This window comes from Oryctolagus cuniculus, chromosome 15, assembly GCF_964237555.1.
Source record: "Oryctolagus cuniculus chromosome 15, mOryCun1.1, whole genome shotgun sequence".
Lineage (NCBI taxonomy): Eukaryota > Metazoa > Chordata > Mammalia > Lagomorpha > Leporidae > Oryctolagus > Oryctolagus cuniculus.
In genome coordinates, this window is record NC_091446.1 from 60792818 (window position 1) to 60819490 (window position 26673).

The following is a 26673-nucleotide window of genomic DNA, read 5'->3' on the forward strand; positions in this document are numbered from 1 at the left end:
GCCAGGAGCTTCTTCCAGGTCTCCTACATGGGTTCAGGGGCAAAAGCACTTGAGCCATCTTCCACTGCTTTCCCAGGCCAGAAGCAGAGAGCTGGATTGGAAGAGGATAAGCCAGGATGTGAACTGGCTCCCATATGGGATGCCAGTGCTGCAGGCAGATGCTTAGCCTACTACGCCACAGTGCTGGCTCCCTTATGTAAATTATGTAAGAGACTTTTTACCAGACAAAATTAAGATTTCAAATTCTTAAAGAGGGGTGAACATTGGCCAGTTAGGACACCTATGTCCTAAATCATAGTGCCTACATTTGACTCCTGGCTCTGGATTCTGATTCCAACTTCCTGGACCTTGGGAGGCAGTGATGAAGAGTTGATGGTTCAGCTAGTTGGGTTCCTGTCACCCACTGGGAGAACTGGTTGAGTTTCCAGCTCCTGGCTTTCTTCCCTACTCTGCAAGGGAGTTTAGGGGTGATCCAGTGGATGAGTACTCTCTCTGTCTTATTTTCTATGTTGTGTTGTCACTCTCTGCCTCTCAACAAAAATCACTTAAATTACACATCTGTAAAGGCAAGTTAGTGTTTTATGTTTTTTTTTTTTTTTTATGTATTTGCAGCTTAACTGCAAAAGCAGTTAAAATTTTGTCAAGTGTGATCTTGTAGGCAGTCTCGTTTTATTTGAGTGTTTTGGATTTTATGATTTTAAAAATTACTTCTAAAAAATAAAAGAAAATTAATTATTGGGGAACATGAAAGTAAACTAGGAAAAAATGAAGTATATCAGGCTTTCTAAAGTTGATTTCTCCACTTCCTCCAGAAGAGGGCACTTGACATTTACAGTTTAACATTTTAAAGAGCTTTTGATTAATTTTAGATTGGGAGTCCTCCCCTTGATCCTACTGAGCATTTTCTTCCTGAAGAAGAGAAACTTACTGACCAAGAGAGATCAAAAAGGTAAGTAGGTATAGAAGTCAGCCCAAATTCTTATAGAGGGTTGAGCATTTCACCTAGCAGTTAAGATGCCACTTGCGACACCTGTGTCCCAAATCAAAGTGCCTACATCTGACTCCTGGCTCTGGATTCTGAGTCCAACTTCCTGGACCTCAGGAGGCAGTGATAAGGGGTTGATGGCTCAAATAGTTGGGTTCCTGTCACCCACTTGGGAGAACTGGTTGAGTTTCCAGCTCAAAGGGTATTTCCACAAAGTATAAATAAGATGATTAAAAAAATCACAGTGCTTTCTGCTTCAAGGCAAGTCTAAATGTTATGCAATGTGTATTCTGACATGAGTGTGACTCCCATTTTCTACCTATGAATTATGTGTTTTTGTTCTGAGACTCAGTTTCTTTATCTGTCAAATAGATAGAATAACCAAACCCATCTCAAGGGTTGGTGGGAAAATCAAGATAAATATATATATATATATATATTAATTTTAGATATATATAGATATCTATATCTATCTATCTATCTATCTATATATGAGAGATTTACCTATAAATTGTAAGCCATTATACAGATTTTTTTTCCCTTCACAGATTTGAGAAGGTTTACACTCATAACCTGTATTACCTGGCTCAAGTCTACCAGCACATGGAAATGTTTGAGAAGGCTGCTCACTATTGCCACAGTACACTCAAACGCCAACTTGAATATAATGCCTACCATCCAATGGAATGGGCTATTAATGCCGCTACCTTATCACAGTTTTACATCAATAAGGTAGGCTTCTCCAAGTTATCTAACAGGGAACCAATAGTGAAAGGAATAGAACCAGTAGTACCATGAAAAAGATCATCTTTTAGAACCAGGTAGCTTATATTTTATAATGTAAAATGAGACAGGAAAATGCAGCTCGATTTGCCAGTAAACTAACATTTTTTACCTTTTTTGTTTCATGAATCCTTTTAAGTCTTAAAGTTCTGATTTTTATCATTGTCTCATATGTTGCTAGTCAGTAAAGCTACATGTTATTGAAGACCAAATATTTTTTGATACGGGCACACTATTTCAATTCATTTAGGGAGATGTTGCAGTAAATTGAAGATCTTATCCTGTAGATAAAACTTTATCTTTATGTAATGATAATCTGGTAACTGAGAATTTGTCTGAGGAAGTTGACTGTTAAATGTGGGCTTTGATAAAAGCATGTGATGCATTTCAGTTTTTTTCAGAATTAACTTCATGCTTATTTTTCAATTTTGGCGATTTCTGCTGAATTCTGAAGGTCCAGGCCTTTATGACATGCTTCTTCTGGACTGCCATATGGGGACACATTTTAGCTTCTTCGTTGTTTATCAGAACTGGTCAGAGTCGTGTTGTTGTACTCTTAATTGACTTATTTCTTTAGTCCTGAAGAGTTTCCAATCCGACAACTCTTTTAAGCCAGTGTTCCCACTGTTAATCCTTAATAAGTTATTTTAGCAATTGAAATTATTGCTAATTCACAAGCCTCTCTGAAATTTGGTAATTCTCTGCTTATCAGAGTTCCTTCTTTCAGCTCTGGTTAACAGCTGCCTTATCCACATGCCCTTATCCTTTCTGACCTTTATGTTAGTGTTGGTTCTGTAAATGTGCCCTGTGTTTAAAGTATTAGCCCACAGAATTTCATTCAAAAAAGCTATTAGCAGGAGAAAGGGCTGTGGTGACTGTAGCTTCGCTTCTAGGACTTTGGTCTAAGATCAATTGTGTAAGTAACGCTACAGCATATAACAGAGCATTCAGCTAATCTAATTCTAATGAATCCATTTCACTGTGGTCATCATCCAACAGTGTGTCCAGTGCCTCTGCTTGTGGCACCTTCTTTATAGCTGTGGATGCCCCTTGTTTGCTAAGCAACTTTAAAACTATGTGTTTACTATGATTTTAATCAATACTTTAAAACTCCATGGATATTGACAGTGCTAAAATTCTAGATATTAATTTAAAATATAAAGTTTGAAGTTGTTAAGCGTTACTTAAGTGGAACGTGAGGTAATTTTCATGAGCACCTCTCCCTCTCTACCTGCTACGCCACAGTGCTGGCCCCTTCTCTCGACACTCTCTTACCAAATTTTTTTTTTAAGTTTTATAACCTGCTAACAGAGGGATTTGAACCACGCTAGAAAATGCAGTTGTCATTTGTATCATCATCATCTTCATTTGATTCTAGTGCTGAGGTTTTGCTACTCCGTGAATGCCAACCTGGCAGGTGCTAAAGTCCCACATTTACCAGCCATCTGTAGAGCATAAGGCACTCACTGTTCTGGTAGTGGTGCTCACAGGGAACCATTCTGGACCAAATGGAAGAGACAGTGATGGTTAAGGGAGTGTAGAGGAACAATGCAAGTTTCTTTATGTAAACTGTAACTTCTGGCTTTCTGGGTTTAACACCAACAATCTGATCCACACATGTTCTGGGCTAATATTACACATGTACTCAGCTGTTCCTGAGATGACATCTGAATTCAGCCCAGTGGAGCAGAACGTTCAGTGCTGAGGTTTTAAAGTCATCACCAACTATTTAAAGTCTTTCACTTACAACTAATATGAAGTAGATATTCTATTGACTGAGGGTGGTGTCCAACCAAAAGTTGGACTTTAACATTGTGGTCCTGTGACTTACACCACAAGCCAAGATGTATATATTAACAAGGGGGTGTTTAAGTGTTTGAGACATTTACTATGCCAGATTTGGATGATGAAGTCTTGGAAGTGTGTTTGTAAGGCAGTTCCATAAAGTTCATCTGTAGATCTGTTGACTTTAAAACTTGATGAGAAGCCTGCTTGTAACTAAATTCCTCCTAAGATTTTAGAAGACAGAATACTTTCTTCTCAGAGTGAATCCTCTGTGCCTTTGACTTGTAGGAGGTAAAAGGGATCTCTAAACCTGATAAAAATTAACTTGTCAGTCCTCTGACAGGGTATAAATGGTCAAGAATTTATCATGGCTGCTCAGACTGAACCTGAAGGACTCTGTGTGGCAGTCTGAGTCTGAGATGACAACTGTTCTATAGATAGATTGCTTACATCAGTTAGCAGTCATCACCCAGCCAATTTACCCAATTACTAAGTGTTTGCGAGCATTGTCATTTTAATCTTTGAGGTAGCCTTTTAACCAGATAGATAATGCTAGGATATGTGTGATATACCTTAATGTTCAGCAACTATGCAGGGCTTGCTTTATGTATTTTACATGATTTTGTAGCTTTTCCTATGATAAAAGACTTTTGCAAGCATCAGTTGCAAAAAAAGCTGTTTGATAGTTATCTTTACTCGTTTCCCCCTCAACAGCTGTGCTTCATGGAGGCCAGGCACTGTTTGTCAGCTGCAAATGTCATTTTTGGTCAAATTGGAAAGATCTCAACCACCGAAGACAGTACGTTTACATGTGCGTGTTTCGTGATGGAGTTTTTTTTCTTTTAAGATTTATTTATTTTTATTTGAAAGACAGAGTTACAGAGAGGCAGAGGCAGAGAGAGAGAAAGAGAGAGGGGGCGGGGGGGTCTTACATCCGCTAGTTCACTCTCTTAGATGGCCACAGTGCTGATCCAAATCCAGGTGCCAGGAACTTCCTCTGGGTCTCTCATGAGGGTTCAAGGGCCCAAGGATTTGGGCCATCTTCCACTGCTTTCCTAGGCCATAGCAGAGAGCTGGATCGGAAGTAGAGCAGCTGGGATTCTAACTGGCACCCATATGGGATGCCAGCACTGCAGGTGGTGGCTTTACCTGCTACGCCACAGTGCTGGCCCCCGTGATGAAGCTTTTAAAAACTTTTTTATTTTGGGATGGACATTTGGTAGAATGGTTAAGATACCCTTGGGTACTTGGCACATGCTATATTGGAGTGCCTGGGTTTAATTCCTGACTCTGCTCCTGATTCCAGATTCTTGCTAATGTGTGCCCTGGGAGGTAGCTGGTAATGGCTTCATGCCTGGGTTCCTGCCACCCAACTGGGAGACCTGGATTGAGTTCCTGGATCCTGGAACCTGGTTCCTGCCCAGCTAGGAGCCATTGTGGACATTTGGGAAGTAAACCAGCAGACGAGTATTTTCTCTGTCTCTCTCTCTCTATATGTTTGCTTCTCAGATACTTTAAAAAATTTTTAAATCCTTTTACCTTGAAATTATTAATTTTAGAAAAGTTGCAACTACCATATGCCCTCCTCCAAAATTCACCAATTTTCAATATCTGCCTCATTTGCCATCAATTTACTTTTCTTTCTGAGCCATTTGAGAGAAGATTGCATACATTAAGCTTCCTTGTCCTCAGTACTTCACTGTGTATTTCATATGAACAAGAATATTTTTTTTAAAGATTTTAGCCGGCGCTGTGGCTCAATAGGCTAATCCTCCACCTTGCGGCGCCGGCACACCGGGTTCTAGTCCCGGTCAGGGCGCCGGATTCTGTCCCGGTTGCCCCTCTTCCAGGCCAGCTCTCTGCTATGGCCAGGGAGTGCAGTGGAGGATGGCCCAGGTGCTTGGGCCCTGCACCCCATGGGAGACCAGGAAAAGCACCTGACTCCTGGCTCCTGCCATCGGATCAGCGCGGTGCGCCGGCTGCAGCGGCGGCCATTGGAGGGTGAACCAACGGCAAAGGAAGACCTTTCTCTCTCTGTCTCTCTCTCTCACTGTCCACTCTGCCTGTCAAAAAAAAAAAAAAAAAAAAAAGATTTATTTATTTTTTTTTCAAGCTTTTTTTTTCCAACTTTTATTTAATAAGTATAAATTTCCAAAGTACAACTTTTGGATTATAGCGGCTTTTCTCCCCATAACCTCCCTCCCACCTGCAACCATCCCATCTTCCATATTTATTTATTTGAAAGGCAGAGTTATAGAGAGGCAGAGGCATAAAGAGAGAGAATCTTCCATCCACTGGTTCACTCCCCAAATGCCTGCAACAGGTGAAGCTGTGCCATCCAAAGCCAGGAGCCAGGAGCTTCCTGTGGGGCTACCATGCAGGTGCAGGGGCTCAAGCACTTTGGCCACCTTCTACTACTTTCCCAGGCCATAGCAGAGAGCTGTATTGGAAGTAGAGCAGCTGGGACTTGAACTGGCACCCCTATGGGATGATGCCACTGCAGGTGGCGGCTTTACCTACTATGCCACAATGCCGACCCCAAGAATATCTTCTTTCATAATCATAAAACAGTTTACAACTCAGGAAATGTAACGTTGATACAGTTCTTTTTTAAAAAATTTTTTATTTATTTAATTTTTTTGAAAGGCAGAGTTACATAAAGGCAGAGAGAGAGGGAGAGGTCTTCCATCCACTGATTGACTCCCCAAATGGCCACAACGGCCAGAGCTGGGTCAGGCCAAAGCCAGAAGCCTGGCGCCCAAGCACTTGGGCCATCTTCTACTGCTTTTCCAGGCCATAGTAGAGAGCTGGATCAGAAGTAGGGCAGCCGGGACTTGAACTGGTGCCCGTATGGGATGCCAGCACTTCAGGCAGCAGCTTTACATGCTATACCACAGCATGGTCCCTTATACAATTCTTTTTATTCAGTGTGTGTTTTTATTTTGTTAGTTGTCCCTATAATATCTTTTATAGCTATTTTTTCTAGTACTGGGTTTTCAAGATTGCATATTGCATTTTTAAAGTGTTTCATCTGGAATAGTTCCTCAGCCTTCCTTTTTTTTTTTTTTTTTTTAAAGATTTATTTATTTATTTGAAAGGTAGAGCTACAGAGAGGCAGAGGCAGAAAGAGAGAAAGAGGGAGAGAGAAAGATCTTCCATCTACTGGTTCACTCCCCAGATGGCCGCAACAGCTGGAGCTGCGTCAGTCCGGAGCCAGGAACCAGGAGCTTCTTCTGAGTCTCCCACACCGGTGCAGGGGCCCAAGGACTTGGGCCATCTTCCACTGCTTTCCCAGGCCACAGCAGAGAGCTGGATCAGAAGTGGAGCAGCCAGGACTCAAACCAGCACCCACATGGGATGCCAGCACTGCAGGCAGTGCTTCACCCACTACGTCACAGCACCAGCCCCAATACGGGTTTTTGCATATTGTATTTTTAGTCTTTTTTTTTTTTTAATTTATTTGACAGGTAGAGTTGTAGACAGTGGGAGAGAGAGACAGAAAGGTCTTCCTTCTGTTGGTTCACCCCCCAAATGGCTACTATGGCCGGCACGCTGCACCGATCCGAAGCCAGGAGCCAGGTGCTTCCTCCTGGTCTCCCATGCGGGTGCAGGGCCCAAGCACCTGGGCCATCCTCCACTGTCCTCCCGGGCCACAGCAGAGAGCTGGACTGGAAGAGGAGCAACCGGAACTAGAACCTGGCACCCATATGGGATGCTGGTGCTGTAGGCGGAGGATTAACCAAGTGGGCCACAGCGCCGGTCTGCATTTTAATTCTTTTTTTTTTTTTTTTTTTTTTTTTTTTTTATTTTTGACAGGCAGAGTGGACAGTGAGAGAGAGAGACAGAGAGAGAAAGGTCTTCCTTTGCCGCTGGTTCACCCTCCAATGGCCGCCGCTGCAGCCGGCGCACCGCGCTGATCCTGGCAGGAGCCAGGAGCCAGGTGCTTTTCCTGGTCTCCCATGGGGTGCAGGGCCCAAGCACCTGGGCCATCCTCCACTGCACTCCCTGGCCATAGCAGAGAGCTGGCCTGGAAGAGGGGCAACCGGGACAGAATCCGGCACCCCAACCGGGACTAGAACCCGGTGTGCCGGCGCCGCAAGGTGGAGGATTAGCCTATTGAGCCACGGCGCCGGCTTGCATTTTAATTCTTTCATCTGGAATACTTCCTCAGCCTGTCTTTATCTTTCATCCACACACCATTTAGGCCAGTTACTTTGTATAATTTCTTTCTTTCTTTCTTTCTTTCTTTCTTTCTTTCTTTCTTTCTTTCTTTCTTTCTTTCTTTTTTTTTTTTTTTTTTTTGACAGGCAGAGTGGACAGTGAGAGAGAGAGATGGAGAGAAAGGTCTTCCTTTGCCGTTGGTTCACCCTCCAATGGCTGCCATGGCGGGCGCGCTGCTGCTGGCGCACCGCACTGATCTGAAGGCAGAAGTCAGGTGCTTCTCCTGGTCTCCCATGGGGTGCAGGGCCCAAGCACTTGGGCCATCCTCCACTGCCTTCCTGGGCCACAGCAGAGAGCTGGCCTGGAAGAGGAGCAACCGGGAAAGAATCCGGCGCCCTGACTGGGACTAGAACCCTGTGTGCCGGAGCCGCTAGGTGGAGGATTAGCCTATTGAGCCGCGGTGCCAGCCTTACTTTGTATAATTTCTATCAGTTGGAGTTTGCCTATTATTTTCCTGTGCTAAGATGCAGACTGTACATTTTTAAAATATTTATTAATTTATTTATTTGAAAGTCAGAGCCTCAGAGAGACCAAGACAGAGAGATCTTCCATCCGCTCTTTCACTCCTGAAATGGCTGCAACATGTAGGGCTGGACAAGGGTGAACTCAGAAGCCAGGAATTCCATCTTGGTCTCCCATGTGGGTGTCAGAGACCCAAGTAACTGGGCCATCATCTACTGCCTTCACAGGTCCATTAGCAGGAAATTGAATCTGAAGTGGAAGTGCTGGGATTTGAACTAGAACTGTGGTAATGGTATGCTGGCATTGCAGATTGTAGCTTAACACACTGTGCCACAGTGCTGGCTCCCCAGATTATATGTTTTTAGTTGGAATATGACATGTTTAAGTGATGTGTATAAAATATTATCTTTTTTTTTTTTAAAAGAGGTTTATTTATTCGAAAGGCAGAGTTATAGAGAGGCAGAGGCAAAGAAAGATATAGGTCTTCCACCCGCTGGTTCACTCCCCAAATGGCCACAACGGCTGGAGCTGGGCTGATCTGAAGCCAGGAGCCAGGAGCTTCTTCTAGGTCTCCCATGTGGGTGCCGGGGCCCAAGGACTTGGGCCATCTTCTACTGCTTTCTGAGACCATAGCAGAGAGCTGGATCAGAAGCTGGACTCAAACCAGTGCGTGTATGGGATGTCAGTACTGTAGGCCGGGACTTTAACCTGCTCTGAAGAGTTAAAGGAATGTACATTACCAAATTAAATAGCTTTGAATTAATTGTAGATTGGTTAAAATCCAAAAGGCTTTTGTCTCAAAAATTAATTAAAACTAAACCACCAGTGAGATATCCTTTGTTTTTACTCTTCAAAATAGCTGAAGAAAGTGACAATGTTCAGTTTTTTCAAAATGCTTTTATTGAGTATCCTCATAGTTGGTTTGAGTCTTAGTTGAAAATAACTTGGCAGTATGATAAGGACATTTAAAGTTGTGGAAACTATTTGACTCAGTAAATTCACTGCTAGAAATCCATCCTCAGGATCTAATCAAAGTCCAGACAGATTTATGCACAAAGATCTTTGAGTTTGTAGTCGTTGGTAATAGTAAAGAATTAGAAATAATGAGGGGGCCAACTTTGTGGCACAGTGGGTTAAGCCACTGTGTATGACACCAGCATCCTGTACAAGAGTGCCAGTTCAAGTCCCAACTGCTCTGCTTCCAATCCAGCTCCCTGCTAGTGTGTCTGGGGAGGAAGTGCAAGGTAGCCCAAGTGCTTGGACTACTGCCACCTATGTGGGAGGCCAGGATGGAGCTCCTTGCTCCTGGCTTCAGCCTATCCCTTTTGCAGCCATTTAGATAGTGCACCAACAGATGGAAGATACTGATATCTTTCCCTCTCTTTCTGTTGCTCTGCCTTTCGAATAGATTTTTTTTTTTAAAAGAAATAATGACGTCTCAGTATTAGAAGAGTGGTTCAAGTATGGAGTATCTATTTAGTTGTATATAATACCATACTTGAAAATGAAGCTGATGGTGGAGGCTGTGGTACAGTAGGTTAAGCTGTAGCTTGGGATGCCCACATCCTATATCGCAGTACCTAGAACTGAGTCTTGCCTCCACTTCCGATCTAACTTCCTGCTAATGTGCATCCTGGAAGACAGTAGATGATGGCTCAAGTAATTGAGTCCCAGCCACCCATGTAGAAGACCCATGTGGAAGATTATGGTCTCCTAGCTTCATCCTGGTTCAGTCCTGGATGTTGTGGGGCAGGAGAGGAGTAGGGGTAAACCAGCAGATGAAAAATTCTCTCTCATTCTCTCTTTCTCTCTCTTATTCTGCCTTTCAAATAAAAGTGAAAATAAGTAAGTATAAAAGTAAAAATAACTTTAGAAACAACAGAGGACACATGAAAATTACAGCTGTCCCTATTAATTTCAGTAGTACTTTTGTGTGATTTTAGCTCCCGAAGCTGAAGGAGACGTGCCAGAACTTTATCATCAAAGAAAAGGGGAAATAGCAAGATGCTGGATCAAGTACTGTTTGACTCTCATGCAGAATGCTCAGCTCTCCATGCAGGTAATGCAGTTGAAAGATGTGTTTTTTGGGGCTGGCATTGTGGTACAGCAGGTGGAGCCACTGTCTGCAGTGCCAGCATCCCATATGGATGCTGGCTTGAGTCCTGGCTGTTCCACTTCCGATCCATCTCTCTGCTGTGGCCTGGGAAAGCAGTAGAAGATGGCCCAGGTCCTTTGCCCCTGTACCCATATGGGAGGCCCAGAGGAAGCTCCTGGCTCCTGGCTTCAGATCAGCACAGCTCTGGCTGTTATGGCCATCTGGGGGAAAAAAAAAGAAAGATGTTTTTCTTTCTTTCTTTTAAGATTTTTTTTTTTTTTTTTTTTTTTTGACGGGCAAGTTACAGAGAAAGAGAGGGAGAGAGCAAGAGAGAATTCCATCTGCTGGTTCACTACCCAAATGGCTGCAGTGGCCAGATCTGGGCCAGGCCGAAGCCAAGATTGAGGAGCTGCATCTGGGTCTCCCACATGGGTGCGGGGGCCAAGCACTTGGGCCATCTTCTGCTGCTTTTCCAGGCACACCAGCAGGGAGCTGGATTGGACATGGAGCAGCCAGAATGCAAACCAGCACCCATCGGTGCTGGCATTTCAGGTAGAGGCTTAACACGTTACGCCACAATGCTGATCCTGTTCTTTTTCTTTCTTAAATGAGCAAGATGTAAATAAAAGCTTACAGTGGGCTTGTGCTCACCGGGCTCACTGTGTATTTATTATGAAAGTCATGGAGAATGTACTCATAAAATTTATTTCTTGCCTTCCTCATCTCTATCTTTTAAATATCTTACTCATTGAAGGCCTATATTAAATAGCACCTCTTCCTTGAAGACTTTCTTTTGGCTAAAATATAAACTTTGAGAGGAGGCTCTGTATTGCATTCATGTCATTATCACTCGGCATAATAGGTTCTCAATATATAATAATTGAGTCAAAGTTCTTTATCCCCTCCCTGAAACTCGATAGAACTTCTCTGCTCTTTTATAAGTCATTGAAATTCTCTTTTGTTTTTTCCTACTTTGTGTTCTTACTCCTTTATTTCCTTTTATAATATAAGCCAACTTGAGGTCAGGAGCTAATTCTCACCGATCTTTATATACTTCGCAGCATTATATTATATGGATTTGATAAAATACAAAAGGATAGAATTTTTTAAATTTTTTTTTTGAAAGAATTACAGAGAGAAACGGAGAGACAGGGAAAGAGGTCTTTCATCCTCTGGTTCACTCCCCAGATGGCTACAATGACCAGTGCTGGGTCAGGCTGAAGCCAGGAGCCTGGGTATCCATGTGTGTCTCCCACATGGGTGACAGGACCCAAACACTTGGGCCATCTTCTGCTTTTTGTAGACTGTTAGCAGGGAGCTGGATTGGGAGTGGAGCTGCTGGGACATGAACCAGTGCCCATATGGAATGCCAGTGTCATTGACAGCCACTTTACCTGCTACAGCACAACACTGGCCCTGAAAAGAGACTTTTAGGACATAGCTTATGTAACAGTTCAGATGTTGAGCAGCACTGATTGCAGTGGCAAACATGAACCCTAGAAACACTTTACGTGTGAATCCCAGGTCTGCTGCATCATACCTGTGTGGGTTCTTGGCACTTTCTGTGCCTCTGTTTCCTCATTGTTGAGGCAGAGATCACAGTACCTAATGCTGTTACAAGAGCTAAATCAGTATGTATAAAGGTGTCAGAAAACTACCTGGTACATACTAAATCCTCAGGACATGTTAACTACCATCATCTTTAGCATTGTTATTACTAGTCTGTATTTAGTCCTAGTTCCTAATGACTAAGGAGGAAAATAAATAAGAATTTCCTGAGGGAGTTATTGTGCTTTTGCTTTTCAGTTTGCATGTATAAACTGTAATAATTTTAACAGTAAATAACATAAAACTTTATGAAGCTGGTAAACAAAAGAAATCTCAAAACTCTAGTAGCATAGGTCTTGAAAAGATGAGCTCATTTTAGAAGTAGAAAGTAAAGGTGAGAGGTGTTAGGGAAAGGAAGGAATTAGGAGAAAGGACTACAGGGTTTTATGTCTAGAGAAGTTGGAGCCAGGAAGAGCTGCCAGCTTTCTTCTGATCAGGCATGGGAGACTGAGGAGATGGGGGCTGCAGGGGCCATTGGAGCAAAATAGGGAGCTAGTTTGAGAAAGAGGCCTGGAGAGCATGTAAATAGACAAGCAGCCAGGAAACAAGCAAGTAAATGAGCTTTAGAGGCTCAGGGCCTGCATAGAAATGGTGTCAAGTGAAATGCATTATGATTGAACCCTTAGCCTTCATTTAGTTGATGTTTCCAGATTGGAACTAGAACTTCATCATGTGATAAACTTAGACATTTGCCATGCTGTGAAATTACTCAAATTTCCCTTACGTTGACTTTTTAAACCTTAACTTCATCTTTTGATCATCTGTATTTTTCTGAAAGACTTATTTAATTCAAGCTTTAAAGACTGTACAGCACTCACTCTGGCAGCACCTGTAGTAAAACTAGACTGATAACAGAGACAATGAGCAGTTGTCTCATACAAAGATGGCAAACTCCTAAAGCATTCCATTAGAGTATTGCGCTGACAGATTTTTTAAAAGATTTTTTAGATTTATTAATTTATTTGAAATATATATAGAGGGAGGGATAAGAGAGAGAGAGAAAAAGATCATCTATTTGCTGGTTCACTCTCCAAATGACTACAATGGCCAGGACTGGCCCAGTTCAAAATCAGGAGCTAGGAACTCCATCCAGATCTCCCACAAGGGTGCCAGGGGTCCAAGTACTTGAACCATATTCTGATGCTTTCCCAGGCTGGATCAAAAGTGGAGCACCCAGGACTTGAACTGGCACACAATATGAGAACAGCGTAAGTTGCCGTGCCACAACACTGGCCACTCAGAGTGCTTTCAGATGTACTCTGAGGACTCATTATAAATGAGTTTGAGTTCCCCAGAGAGGAAAAGTAATTTATAAGAGGTTTATTTATTTTTTATTTAAATACTTTTTTCACATTTTTTGGAAGAAAAGAAGTAATTGGAAGAAAGAAAGGCATTTTAGGAAGTATTTACGATAATGTCTTCCTTTACCATGCTGGGAAGTAAGAATTTCCTTGACTCTAAAGTTTGCTTTTGTGTTATTTGACAGCACGAGATGAGTAGCCTACTTAACCGTAATTTATGTTTTTCTCTCAGGACAACATAGGAGAGCTTGATCTTGATAAACAGTGTGAACTCAGAGCTTTAAGGAAAAAAGAACTAGATGAGGAAGAAAGCATTCGGAAGAAAGCTGTGCAGTTTGGAACCGGTGAGCTGTGTGACGCCATCTCTGCAGTGGAAGAAAAAGTGAGCTATCTGAGACCTTTAGATTTTGAAGAGGCCAGAGAACTTTTCTTAACAGGGCAGCAGTATGTCTTTGAGGCAAAAGAATTCTTTCAGATTGATGGTTATGTCACTGACCATATTGAGGTTGTCCAAGACCACAGTGCTCTGTTTAAGGTGCTTGCATTCTTTGAAACTGACCTAGAGAGACGGTGCAAGATGCATAAACGCAGAATAGCCATGTTAGAGCCCCTAATTGTTGACCTGAATCCACAGTATTATCTGTTGGTCAATAGACAGATTCAGTTTGAAATTGCACATGCTTACTATGATATGATGGATTTGAAGGTTGCCATTGCCGACAAGCTAAGGGATCCTGACTCACACATTGTAAAAAAAATAAATAATCTTAATAAGTCAGCCTTGAAATACTACCAGCTCTTCTTAGACTCCCTGAGAGACCCAAATAAAGTTTTCCCTGAGCACATAGGGGAAGATGTTCTCCGCCCTGCCATGTTGGCTAAGTTTCGAGTTGCCCGTCTCTATGGCAAAATCATCACTGCAGATCCCAAGAAAGAGCTAGAAAATTTGGCAACATCATTAGAACATTACAAATTTATCGTTGATTACTGTGAAAAGCACCCTGAGGCTGCCCAGGAGATAGAAGTTGAGTTAGAACTTAGTAAAGAAATGGTCAGCCTTCTCCCAACAAAAATGGAGAGATTCAGAAGCAAGATGGCCCAAACTTAACTCTTACTTGTAAAAAGGAAATGTGCAATATTGAGGTGGTTCTTTCCCGAGTTAAACAGGCCCAGTTCCTTGTGATATTTCTCTGCAGAGGGAGATGAGTGCAGTTTGAGCTTGAGAGACAGCTGCATCAACTGTCTGCTAGGACCTTAATCAGCATAGAGTCAATAATTTGTACCTAATTATGTAAACCACCTTGTTAAAATGACATGTGATTTATCCTTTAGGTTGCTTTTTTTTTCCTACTTATAAACATTTCCCACCTCCATCTTGAAATGTAAGTTCTTTGTTGGCTGGTACTTGATAGACTCCTTACAATGGAACATGCTGGATAGTGTACACCTGGTAGATGAGCCTGTTACTCTATAAAATTGAAAAATTAATTGCCTGTAATTATTCCTTTTAAAATATTTTTTTCCTAAATTCTCAAAGAAACCTTTCCTTTTTGAGAATACTAAAAGCTAAGTTATGTTATTTTAAAGTGTTGTAAAATGGTTTGTCCCCATTATAGAAGAAAAAGACCTTATTGGGAATATAATAAATTGACTGTTTCCCTAATAAAAACTTCCGTTTTCTCCTTTATTTTCTTGTAAGAACTGATTTTACTTTTGACACTTCAAAGATGTCAGCTCATTTGAAACCAGAGAATATTTCTTCAACATTGCACAGTTAGAAAACCTTAAAATGTCATTCATTTAATGAAAATTTATTAAGCTGTTATTGTGTGCCAGAAAACTTTATTGGCTGTGGTTTCTCATCAGAGAATCTTTGTGTATTTATAACCCTTTGAACCCTGTTGCAAAAGGACATGCATGTCATAATTAAGCATTGTTGATATATATATTTGTCATTTTAAGAAATACAGAATTAAGATGGAGTCCTTATCCTGCATATAGTCAGGACCAGTTGTAAAATTTAGTACAAAGGATAGTTTAGGGGCCAGTGTTATGGCGTAGTGGGTAAAGCTGCCGCCTGCAGTGCTGGCATCCCACATAATTGCCGGTTCGAGTCCTGGCTGCTCTACTTCCCATCCAGCTCTCTGCTATCGCCTGGGAAAGCAGTAGAAGATGGCCCAAGTCCTTCGGCCCCTGCACCCATGTGGGAGACCTGGAAGAAGCTCCTGGATCCTGGCTTCATATTGGCACAGCTCTGGCTGTTGTGGGTATTTGGGGAGTGAACCAGCGAATGGAAGACCTCTGTCTGTCTGTCTCTCTCTCTCTCTCTGCCTCTGCCTCTGCCTCTCTGTAACTGCCTTTCAAATGAATAAATAAATCCTTAAAAAATTTAGTTATATAAAAAAATAAGAACAGTTTGGCTACCCATTCATTTGTCTCTGAAAGCTTAGGACTAGGTCAGCTGTAAGATTCATATATAAATGAATACATTCATGTATGTGTATACATGTGTATGTGTAGGATAATTACCTTGCTTTTCCTTTGAGATAAATTTGCCAGTAAAAGAATGCATTTGAGTATAGCAGTCAACAATATGTGGTTCACTCTGTACTTGTCTAATTTTTTTAATGATTTATTTATTTATTTATTTGAAAGAGTTACACAGAAGCAGAGGCAGAGAGAGAGAGAGAAAGAGGTCTTCCATCCGCTGGTTCACTCCCCAATTGGCCACAGCCGCTGGAGCTGCACTAATCCGAATCCAGGAGCCAGGAGCTTCTTCTGGGTCTCCCACGTGGGTGCAGGGCCCAAGGACTTGAGCCATCTTCTACTGCTTTCCTAAGCCATAGCATAGAGCGGGATCGGAAGTGGAGCAGCCAGGACTTGAACTGGCACCCATATGGGATGCCAGCACTGCAGGTGGCGGCTTTACCTGATACGCCACAGTGCTGGCCCCATTGGCTAGTATTTTTTTTTCTTTTTAAGATTTTATGTATTTATTTATTTATTTTTTTTGGACAGGCAGAGTGAACAGTGAGAGAGAGAGACAGAGAGAAAGGTCTTCCTTTGCCGTTGGTTCACCCTCCAATGGCCGCCGCGGCCGGTGCACCGCGCTGATCCGAAGGCAGGAGCCAGGTGCTTCTCCTGGTCTCCCATGGGGTGCAGGGCCCAAGGACTTGGGCCATCCTGCACTGCACTCCCTGGCCACAGCAGAGAGCTGGCCTGGAAGAGGGGCAACTGGGACAGAATCCGGCACCCCGACCGGGACTAGAATCCGGTGTGCCGGCGCCGCAAGGCGGAGGATTAGCCTAGTGAGCTGCGGCGCTGGCCCAATTTTATGTATTTATAAGAGAGGTAGAGTTATAGACAGATAAAAGACAAAGAAGAAGGTCTCCCATCTGCTGGTTCACTCCCCAGATGGTCACAATGGCTGGAGCTGGGCCCATCTGAAGCAAGAAGTAAGGAGCTTCTTCTGGGGACCCAAAAACTTGGACAATCTCCCATTGCTTTTCTAGGCACATTAGCAAGGAGCTAGATCAGAAGTGGAGCAACTAACTGGGACACAACCAGATACCATATGGGATGCTGGCACTACAGGCAGAGGCTTTACCTGCCACATCACCAGCCCCTTGACTAATATTTATTACTGAGGTCTGCTGTGGGTCAGGCACTGTTCTCACTTTTCTGAGCCCAGAGGATGTAGTAATGAACAAGATAAACAAGGTCCTGCTCTCATGAGCAAGTAAACAAATAAGCAAGATAATTTCAGGTCACAGAAATTAAGAAGGAAAATAGAGTGACATGGATAAACATTTATGGGAAGGGTGCTGTTTTAGCTGTGGTAATCTGGAAAGGGCTTTGAGAAGGTGGGAGGTGATATTGAGCTGAGAATAAAACAAGAAAGAAAAAATGTCAAGTAAACCTTTGGTAGAATGCTCAGGGAATGCTGGGCCAAAACACACTTAGGAAGGAGTTTGGCATTTTAAAAGACATGAAAAGCCAATATGGCTGGGGCAGGGGAGAGTAAGCAGTGGGGTGGGGGGAGCAGGGGTGGGGAGTCCAGTTAGAGGGCTTTGCAGATCAAGGTAAGGAGTTTGGGTCTTTTTCTAGGCGTCATGGGAAGCTTTGTGACGTTTTAGAAAAGGAGTGATGTGATTTGATTGGAATTTTGGAGAAAGTATTCTGTTTCCTAGTGGGAGAATAGATTGAAAGAGGGTGGGACAGAGGGAACCAGAGAAAGCAGGGAGATAAGCTAGATTCTGTTACATGCTTTGGACAAGGGCAAAGGGGTAAGGAAATAGGGAATGGGTAAATTCAGGATGTGTTTTGGAAGTAGAACCACAGGCCATGCCAGGGGGTTTAAGTGCAGGGCATGAGGGGGAAAGAATGCAGGCAAAGCGTTTTTCCTGGGCTGAGAGTTCTGTTTAGGTCACATTGGGTTTAGGATGCTAAGCTTGAGGTGAAACTGTGCTGCTTGATACTGATTTCATCAGACTTCAACAGAAAGCAAGGAGGATCCAGAAGAGGTGAGAGGGAGGGGTTTCTTGAGGACAGGGACATGGCACTGCATCTCAGCTCCCTGGAGAACTGATTCTGGGACATGGGACACATTCTCATGAGCCTTTCTTTTTTCTTTTTTTTTTTCTTTTTTTTTTTTTTTTGACAGGCAGAGTGGACAGTGAGAGAGAGAGACAGAGAGAAAGGTCTTCCTTTGCCTTTGGTTCACCCTCCAATGGCCGCCGCGGCCGGTGCGCTGCGGCCGGCGCACCGCGCTGATCCGATGGCAGGAGCCAGGAGCCAGGTGCTTTTCCTGGTCTCCCATGGGGTGCAGGGCCCAAGCACCTGGGCCATCCTCCACTGGACTCCCTGGCCACAGCAGAGAGCTGGCCTGGAAGAGGGGCAACCGGGACAGAATCCGGCGCCCTGACCGGGACTAGAACCCGGTGTGCCGGCGCCGCTAGGCGGAGGATTAGCCTAGTGAGCCGCGGCGCTGGCCCTCATGAGCCTTTCTTGAGAGAGCCGTTTTCCTACTAGACTTATTCAACTACATGCCTTCATTTATATATTCCTTCATGCATTCAAGAGGGTACTTAAAAGAGTTGATGGAAAAATGGAACTAAAAGATAAATTTATTTTAGTACGACATTTCTGAAACTGCATAGTTTTCTCATGCATTTTTCATTACCTCTTTGAAGGGCTCCCTACACGTGCTAGTCACTGGACTAAGCTCTGAGAATACTATCTCTAAGATACAGCCTTTTTTTTTTTTTTAATTTTTATTTATTTATTTATTTGAGAGGCAGAGTTACAGAGAGAGGGAGACAGAGAAAAAGATCTACTATCCGCTGGTTCACTCCCCAAATGACTGCAGCGGCTGGAACTGGGCCAATGTGAAGCCAACAGCCAGGAGATTCTTACTGGCCTCCCATGTGGATGCAGAGGCCCAAGGACTTGGGTCATCCTCCACTGCTTTCCCAGGCACATTAGCGGCAAGCTGGGTCAGAAGTGAAGCAGCTGGGACTTGAACGGACCCTCCAGTGGGACGCTGGTACCACAGGCAGAGGCTAAACCTACTACGCCACAGCACTGGCCCCAATACAGCCTCTCAAATCATAGCTTTACTTTTCTTTCTTTCTTTTTTTTAAAGATTTATTTATTTATTTGAGAGGCAGAGTTACAGACAGAGGGAGAGACAGAGAGGTCTTCTATCCGCTTGTTCACCCCCTAAATGGCTGCAAAGGCTGGAGCTAGACCAATCCGAAGCCAGGAGCTTCTTCCAGGTCTCTCACACCAGTGCAGGGACCTGACCACTGCTGCTTTCCCAGGGCATTAGTGGGGAGCTAGATCAGAAGTGGAGCAGCCAGGACTCAAACCAGTGTCCATGTGGGATGCCAGCACCACAGGCGGAGGCTTAGCCTACTGTGCCACAGCGCTGGCCCCCTAGTACTGGATTCATTAATGCTGTGCCACCTCCTTGAACTCTGTAAAGCTAGGTGTTTCATTGTTTTCATCTCTGTCACTTAGAGATGCTGGCAGCGGGAGGGGGCCGCTGTGGTGTAGAAGGTTAAGCTTTTGCCTGCGGTGCCAGCATCCCATCTGGGCGCTGGTTCAAGTCCCAGCTGCTCCAGTTTCAATCCAGCTCTCTGCTGTGGCCTGGGAAAGCAGTGGAAGGTGCCCCAAGTCCTTGGGCCCCTGCTCCTATGTGGGAGAACTGGATGAAGCTCCTGGCTCCTGGCTTCAGACCGGCCCAGCTCCAGCTGTTGTGGCCTTTTGGGGAGTGAACTAGGGGATGGAAGATATCTCAATCTTTCTCTCCCCTTCTCTACCTGTATCTCTGCCTTTTAAATAAATCTTTAAAAAAAGAAAAAAAAAGATGCTGATAGGGAATGAGGGGCTTGCTTTCACCCTTAAAACTGGTTCAATATTCTGTGCTAATTTTGCCAGATTTTCCCTGAAATTTGTACACCCAGAACTCTTAGAAGTACATGACAGAATTTGGGGCAGAGCTAATAACCCATCAGAGCCATAGACTCAGTTCAGATAACCTTTTGTTACTCTTTTCCTCGCCCCTAAAACCAATGACAGGGACAAAGTCTGCACACTGAGCTAACTAAATGCTTCTGTAGGTGCCATGCTGGCACTGTGGCATAGCGGGTAAAGCCTCCACCCACAGCGCCAGCATCTCATATGGGCTCCAGCTTGTGTCCCAGCTGTTCCACTTCTCATCCAGCTCCCTGCTCATGTGCCTGGAAAAGCAATGGAAGATGGCCCAAGTGCTTGGGCCCCTGCCACTCATGTAGGGGACCCAGATGAAGCTTCAGGCTCCTAACTTCAGCCTGGCTCAGCCTTGGCCATTGTGGCCATCTGGAGAGTGAACCAGTAGATGGACGACCTCTCTGTTTCTCTTTCTCTACCCAACCCCACTCTGTACCTCTGACTTTCAAATAAATAAATAAATAAATCTTTTTTAAAAAATGCTTCTTTAACACAACTGTGCTTTGCAGTTTCCTTCTCAGGCTTTGGAGATACAGATGACTGATAGGCTGATGGCATCATTCATTCCTGATAGGCTAATGGTATCATTCATTCATTCACTTCCCTAATCCATTGATTGACTTCTTCAGCGGTAAACACTGAATGCCCATTACCAGGAGACTGCACATTACTGTCCATCCTGAGCAGCTGGCTGAGAAAAATGCTGAAATGTGTGTGTGAATATGAAGGTCTTCCTGACAACACGAACTATCTTGCGGGAACTCCTAGTTATTATTAGATTTATTTAAATGCCATTCCCCTGCCTTATTCTTCTTATGGTGTCATTCCGCATTGGGTGATGGAAAGACTTTTCCTCTCATTCCTGGGGAAATTTGTTGCAACTGTGTCATTCACTGGGCTTGTCTGGGTCACCTCTGTCTTGTTCATCTCTGTGCCCTAGACCATGCAGTGTGAGCCCATCCTACTAGTTCTTCCTGAATCCTGGGGGTGTGATGGTGGTGGGGAGCTGCAAAGAGATACATATTTTACTTCTTTCTCATTTTTATTTGATACGTTTTGTATGTTTTTAACATTTATTTATTTGAAAGGCAGGGGAGGCCTGTGCTGTGTCTGAGCAGGGGAAGCCACCACCTGCCATCTTGTGTGGGCACCAGTTGGATTCAGGCTGCTCCATTTCCCATCCAGTTTCCTGTTGGTGCACCTGGGAAGGCAATGGAGGATGGCTTTGGAGTTTGGGCCCCAGTGCCCATGTGGGAAACTCAGAGGGGGCTCCTGGCTCCTGGTTTTGGATTGGTCCAGTTCCGGCTATTGAGGCCTTTTGGGGAGTGAACTAGCAGTTGGAAGATCTTTCTCTCTCTCTCTGACCCTGTCTTTCAGACAAATAAATAAATAAACCTTAAAAAAAAAAAAAAAAAAAAGGCAGGGTGACAAAGGGAGAGAGAGAGATCTTCCATCTGTTGGTTCACTCTCCAAGTGACCACAATGGCTGGGTGGTAGGAACCCAGTTACTCCAGCCATCACCACTACCTCCCATAGTCTGTGTTAGCAGGAAGCCAGAGCCAGGAAGAAAACTAAGTACTGCAGTGTGGAATCAGGCATCTTAACTGCTAGGCTAAATGCCCATGTCAACAATAACATTTTTAAATGACACAAGCATAAATAAATAAATAATCCAGACATATACTTACATCCTATTGTAGGAGGAAGTACACAGATGGACTCTTTGGTCCTTTTGCACTCCAGAGAGGTCATTTTTTTTAGAAAAAAAATTAATTAGAGCCCATTTTGTCCATTCCTTTTTTTTATTACTAGTTTTATTATTGTGGCTATTAGACTTTGAAAAAACCTAAGATGGAAAAGAAATTTGAGAAAGCAATCAGGAGCTGAGTGTCTGTGAAATCCCAGAGAGAGTGTAGCTGTCATAAAACCCCACCCATGTAAGCCGTGTGATCCAACCAGGACCTTTCTCAGAATTACTCTTATCTACAGGAAGCAACTAGAAGGCATTGTACGTGCTCTGTGTGAAGACGGGATTAAAAATGTAGTCAAGAGCAGCAGACCTGAGAGCAAGCTGGATGATAATGAGTGCCGGATCTGACAAGGTCTGCAACGGCTGCATGCCAGGTCTATCAGTCCAGCACGCTCTCCTTTACCTTCCGACGCCGCCCGCTCGCTCTGCCCTGCTGCTGATCTCAATCACTTTGCCTTTTCCTGTTACCACCCTAAGTCAGATGCTGTTATCAGCCCAAACAGTCCTCTGTGATCTCAAGTGCGTGATCTTTATACTTTTCATTTACGCCCAAAAGCCATGGCTCGGATACTAAGAAAATGGCACAGTCACGTACACAATGTTAACAATGGAAGCAGCCACCTACAATTTGCTCCATTGACTGTGTAAAACCGTAGGATGGCCGAATGTGCAAAACGCCTTTTAGACTCAAGAGTTTAGAGCCCTGCTTCTGGGTAGTTAATCCTGTATTTTTTTCCTGAGCCCACAAAAATCTAATTACATTCCACTTAGAACTAAGGAGAAGCATTTCTCAAGTTTGCCTGGAAAGTAGGTTAAGTTTCATTCATTGAAGATGTATACTATAGTGTCCTAAGTTGAAAATAGGTAATTCCACAGGTCTGCCTTTTTACCATTTTAATTAAAAAACAGTACCTGTCTTATCATATGACTCTGACAGAGCATGTAGACCAGATACAGAGGGTATGTTTGGAATGATCTGACTTGAAGTATGATCACGCGATCATGTGTTATAAAGGAAGGTCACTTTGAGTTCCTTTGGGGTGCTCAGAAAACCAAGCAGACAGCCTCCGGATGCTAATCAGGTCTGCTGATAAAATGCGAGGGTGCCAGGGTGAGCGGGCTTCAGCAGAGATGGTACTAAGCTGCCACAGGCGGAGAAGACAAATAGGGTTCAAATATGAACTCCAAATTCAAGGATCCGTTGCGAATTAGGCTGCTGCTCACTAGGGCCAGGGCTAGCAGCAGGGCTTTGTTCATGCAATTAATAGTTAACAATTACTGATCAATTGGGATAATTATCCTTAGATCATGTTTTTAACAGTAGGTTGTATTAGCATCTGCTGTAAGGTGTATTGTTTCCTAGAGTCAACTCCCAGGAATATTTACATCAGAGACTGAGACATTTATTAATATGCAGGCTCCCAGACTGTAGCCTAGACCTAATCAGAGACTCTGGGGCTGGGGTCCAGGAATCTCCATATTAGTACAGCCCCAGGTGATTCTTAGGTACAACCAACTGTACCTGCTCTTGGAGTTAAGAGAAGGAAGCTGGAGCTGGCGTGGACTGCCTCCTGAACAGAAAGTTGTTCTGTGCTTTTGGTTCCCCAAGGGGAACCCAGCTGGGGACAAGGGACAGCATGAACATTCCCAGTGGCTTTAGGTAACCTAGGAGCTGTAACACTCACCCTTCCTGGAACTCTTGGTACTAGGTGAATTCTGCTGGGGGCAGGCCAGGCAGGGGCTGAAGCTGGTTACCACAGCACTGGGTCTCAGAGCCCAAGGAGACATCTAGGTGGAATATAGACACTCCCTGGTGACGCCTGCAGAATAAACTGGAGTGTCTCAAGGGAGGTGAGGAAAGGGAGAGAGAGGTTGTTTGACAAGGAGCACAAACTGGGTGAGCAGCAATTCTTGGGAGATTTGAATGGAAATGCCCAGTGGTTGTCCCAGTGGTGTGATATAAGCTGTTAACTCTGCAATATAGAGCCAGGACCCTCTCTCAGGTCCAGCCAGTATTCTGGGATTCACCCAGAAGGGCTGCATCCTTGAGAAGTCTGGTTAAGATGAAAATTGAGGAAAGAAATCCTTTCCCTATAGTATACAGAACATCTCTTCCTGGGGGACTTCCTCAGATTGCAGCATGGAGACATATGCGTGCCTCTCGGACCTGCCACAAGTGCTGGCTTTGTTTGGGAGAGGGTGAGAGTCATGTGCTTGAAACTCCATGAATGAGAAGAGTGCGGTCCCCCTCTCATATCTCTGCAGCCAGACAGTTCAATGTGTCTCTATTCATGCATGGGGTTCAATCTGCAGATTTAAGTGCACGTAGACGTGAAGAAATCAGCAGCCCCTGACTGGGGGGCTGAGGGCCTCCTCACTGCTGAGCCCAGGAACGCTTCAGTGCTCACCCCGACCTCTTGATAGTATGGTGTCTGACCAGCCGACTGCTCCTCGAAGCTCTCCCCTTCTCCATGTGCAGCACCGCCGTTTCCACTCTTCTTCCATCTCATCAGCCTTGTCTTGTGTTTCCCGTAAGAGCTCTTCAACCTGGCACTTGCCTGTGAAGCTCCTTAGGATTCTGACCTGGGTTCTTAATCTCTCCAGGCTCCCCAGGGCAACGGATTCCATTCTTAAGACATCGCTTACCATCCACGTCTGGTTCTTAATCTTGTTTGTTCTCTGCTCTCAAAGTTGGCAGAATTTGTTGAATTCGACCAGCACACACACACTTGCATTCGTTTCCTACAAAAAGTCATTTTAATGGGAAGCTGCTGGAGTCGCCGAAGCTGCCGTGTGAGGCAGCACAGCCGAGGATTTACAGCCAGGGCCTAAGCTGTTGTGCCGGTTGCCGAGCAGGTCCTTGCCCCACTGGGACCTGACCGGAAGCCCGGAGCTTCTTCCCACGCGCTGGCCTGCGAGCCATCCCCACCTTCTTTCTTCTCATCTCTTTCTGGTCCTTCTCTTCAGTTTGCCAGGAGGGTGGAAGAAGGCCCAGTCCTCTTCTGCTTCTGCCCATAGCAGGTGCCACTACCACCAAGGGCCTCACTGTCTTCCTGTCTCTTCTCTCTCCTCTTGGGCCAGAAATACATGTGCATGTGGCTGGTTGGAGGGGATGCTGGTGGCAAGACAACCCTTCTTCACCACTGTTTCCACCTTGGGTTTTAAGGCAGAAGCAGTGGACTGCAAGAACACTTGTTTACTGGTAAGGGCTGTTGGTGATCGGGATGAAATGAGGCCTCTCTGGAGGCATTGCTTCCAGAACGCCCAGAGTCCTATTTTTGTGGTAGACAGCAGTGATCGTGAAAGAATTCGGGGAGGAACAGCAGAGCTGCAGAAAATCCTTCAGAAAGACAAGCTTCAGCATGCAGTGCTGCTGCTTTTTGTGAACAAACAGGCTTTGCTAAATGCTGTGGCCATCGGTGAAATGACAGTAAATGAGGTCTTCGATCTCTGTGTAACAGAACATGGTATGTTCAGGCGATTGGTGCTGCACAAGGAACTGGTCTGTCTGAGGGACTTGACTGGCCTCCGAGGAGCTTCCCAAAGGTTACACTGGACCTGACCTCGGAGATGTTTCCCAGAACTGGTCTTGGCTTATTACCACACTGTTAGTTTGCATCTTGTTGTTAAACAGTATCTGGGACTGGTTTGGCCAGAATAATACAGTCTTTTTTTTTTTTTTTTTTTTTTTGACAGGTAGAGTTACAGACAGTGAAAGAGAGAGACAGAGAGAAAGGTCTTCCTTCCATTGGTTTACCCCCCAAGTGGCTACTACGGCCGGCGCGCTGCACCGATCCAAAGCCAGGAGCCAGGTGCTTCCTCCTGGTCTCCTAGGCAGGTGCAGGGCCCAAGTACCTGGGCCATCCTCCACTGCCTTCCTGGGCCACAGCAGAGAGCTGGACTGGAAGAAAAGCAACCGGGACAGAATCCGGCACCCAGATCGGGACTAGAACCCGGGGTGCCAGCGCCGCAGGCGGAGGATTAGCCAAGTGAGCCGTGGTGCCAGCCAATAATACAGTCTTTAAACTGATTTTGTTGCCAATTATTGTTCACCAAGTATATTGTTGCTGGTAAGCAATATACTTGGATTTAAAGAAATTCTCCTTGGGAAAAAAATAAGAAGTTATTTTACTCGAAATTAGACTTTTATTGATTTAATAATAACCTTACTAAAAAAATAGCGGCCCCAAGTACTGTCCTTCCCGCTTTACTCTCGGTAACCACTGCTAGGAAGGGACCTGTTTAACTGTCTTTGAGAGGTTACCTGGATCTGTTGTAACAACATGCTCTTAGCACTGTTTCTTCTAAACTTGAGAGGCTGAGAGACAGAGACAGTGACAAGTAGACAGACAGAAAGTGCCCACCCACTTGCCTGTTCCCCAGATGCCCACGACAGAATCTGGAAGCTGGGAACCCAGTGCTGGTCTCCCACACGGGTGGCAGAGACCCAGTCACTTGAGTCATCACCTGCTGCCTCCCAGGGTGTGCACTGGCAGGAAGCTGGAGTCAGGAGCTAGAGACGGCAATGAACCCAGGCACTCTAGTATGGGTTGTGGGTGTCTCAATTTCTAGGCTAAATTCCCACCTCTGCTTTTTGATTTATCGATGTAGAACATTTTCTGGAGTAGGCATTTGGCCTAATGGTTAAGCCATTGTTTGAGATGCCCACATTCTACATCAGGGTGTCTGGGTTCGAGCCGGCTCCATTGTTGATTCTAGCTTTCTGCCACTGTGCGTCCTGGGAGGCAGCAGCTGAAGGCTCAAGTAGTTGAGTCCCTGCCACACATGTGGGAGATCTGGACAGAGTTCCTAGCTCTTGCGTTCATCCTGGCCCAGCCCTGACTGGTGTGGACATTTGGGAAGATGGGAGACCTCTCTCTCTCTGTCTGTCTCTCTCTTTCTGCCTTTCAAATAAGTACATTTGTGACAAAGAATGGTAAACAGAAGATACTGAAGTAACGAAGACGTCCATGAAGAGCACAGATCTGCACAGGAAAGGAATATAATCATACTGTGTTTTATTTGAGTCTGCAAGGAGCAGTGCTTCTATGAACATTGTAACGTAGATACTGTTTATTGGTTACCAGATTTTAGAATCTCACTGTGGACAGAGAAAAACTTGATTATGACTACATAATGAAATGTATATTTAGCAACCTCTTATAAATGAAAATACAAGAATACGTCAAAA

The 26673-nt window shown here is 44.4% G+C and overlaps 1 protein-coding gene and 1 pseudogene across 2 annotated transcripts in view; both read left to right on the forward strand.

The window, feature by feature from the left end:
• KIFBP (kinesin family binding protein) overlaps nt 1-14909 on the forward strand; it is a 30874-nt gene extending 15965 nt beyond the window's left edge. The window contains exons 3-7 of one of the 2 annotated variants that reach the window (XM_008270032.4): nt 870-949; nt 1534-1717; nt 4268-4364; nt 10180-10295; nt 13473-14909. In XM_008270032.4, coding sequence (XP_008268254.1) covers nt 870-949; nt 1534-1717; nt 4268-4364; nt 10180-10295; nt 13473-14348 — 1353 coding nt within the window. In that variant the 3' untranslated portion in view covers nt 14349-14909. The remainder of the gene's footprint in view (nt 1-869; nt 950-1533; nt 1718-4267; nt 4365-10179; nt 10296-13472) is intronic. The other variant, XM_002718448.5, reaches the window with a different exon arrangement.
• An 8713-nt stretch (nt 14910-23622) lies between these two features.
• LOC100341715 (ADP-ribosylation factor 4 pseudogene) lies at nt 23623-25167 on the forward strand (annotated as a pseudogene).
• The last annotated feature ends 1506 nt before the right edge of the window (nt 25168-26673 follow it).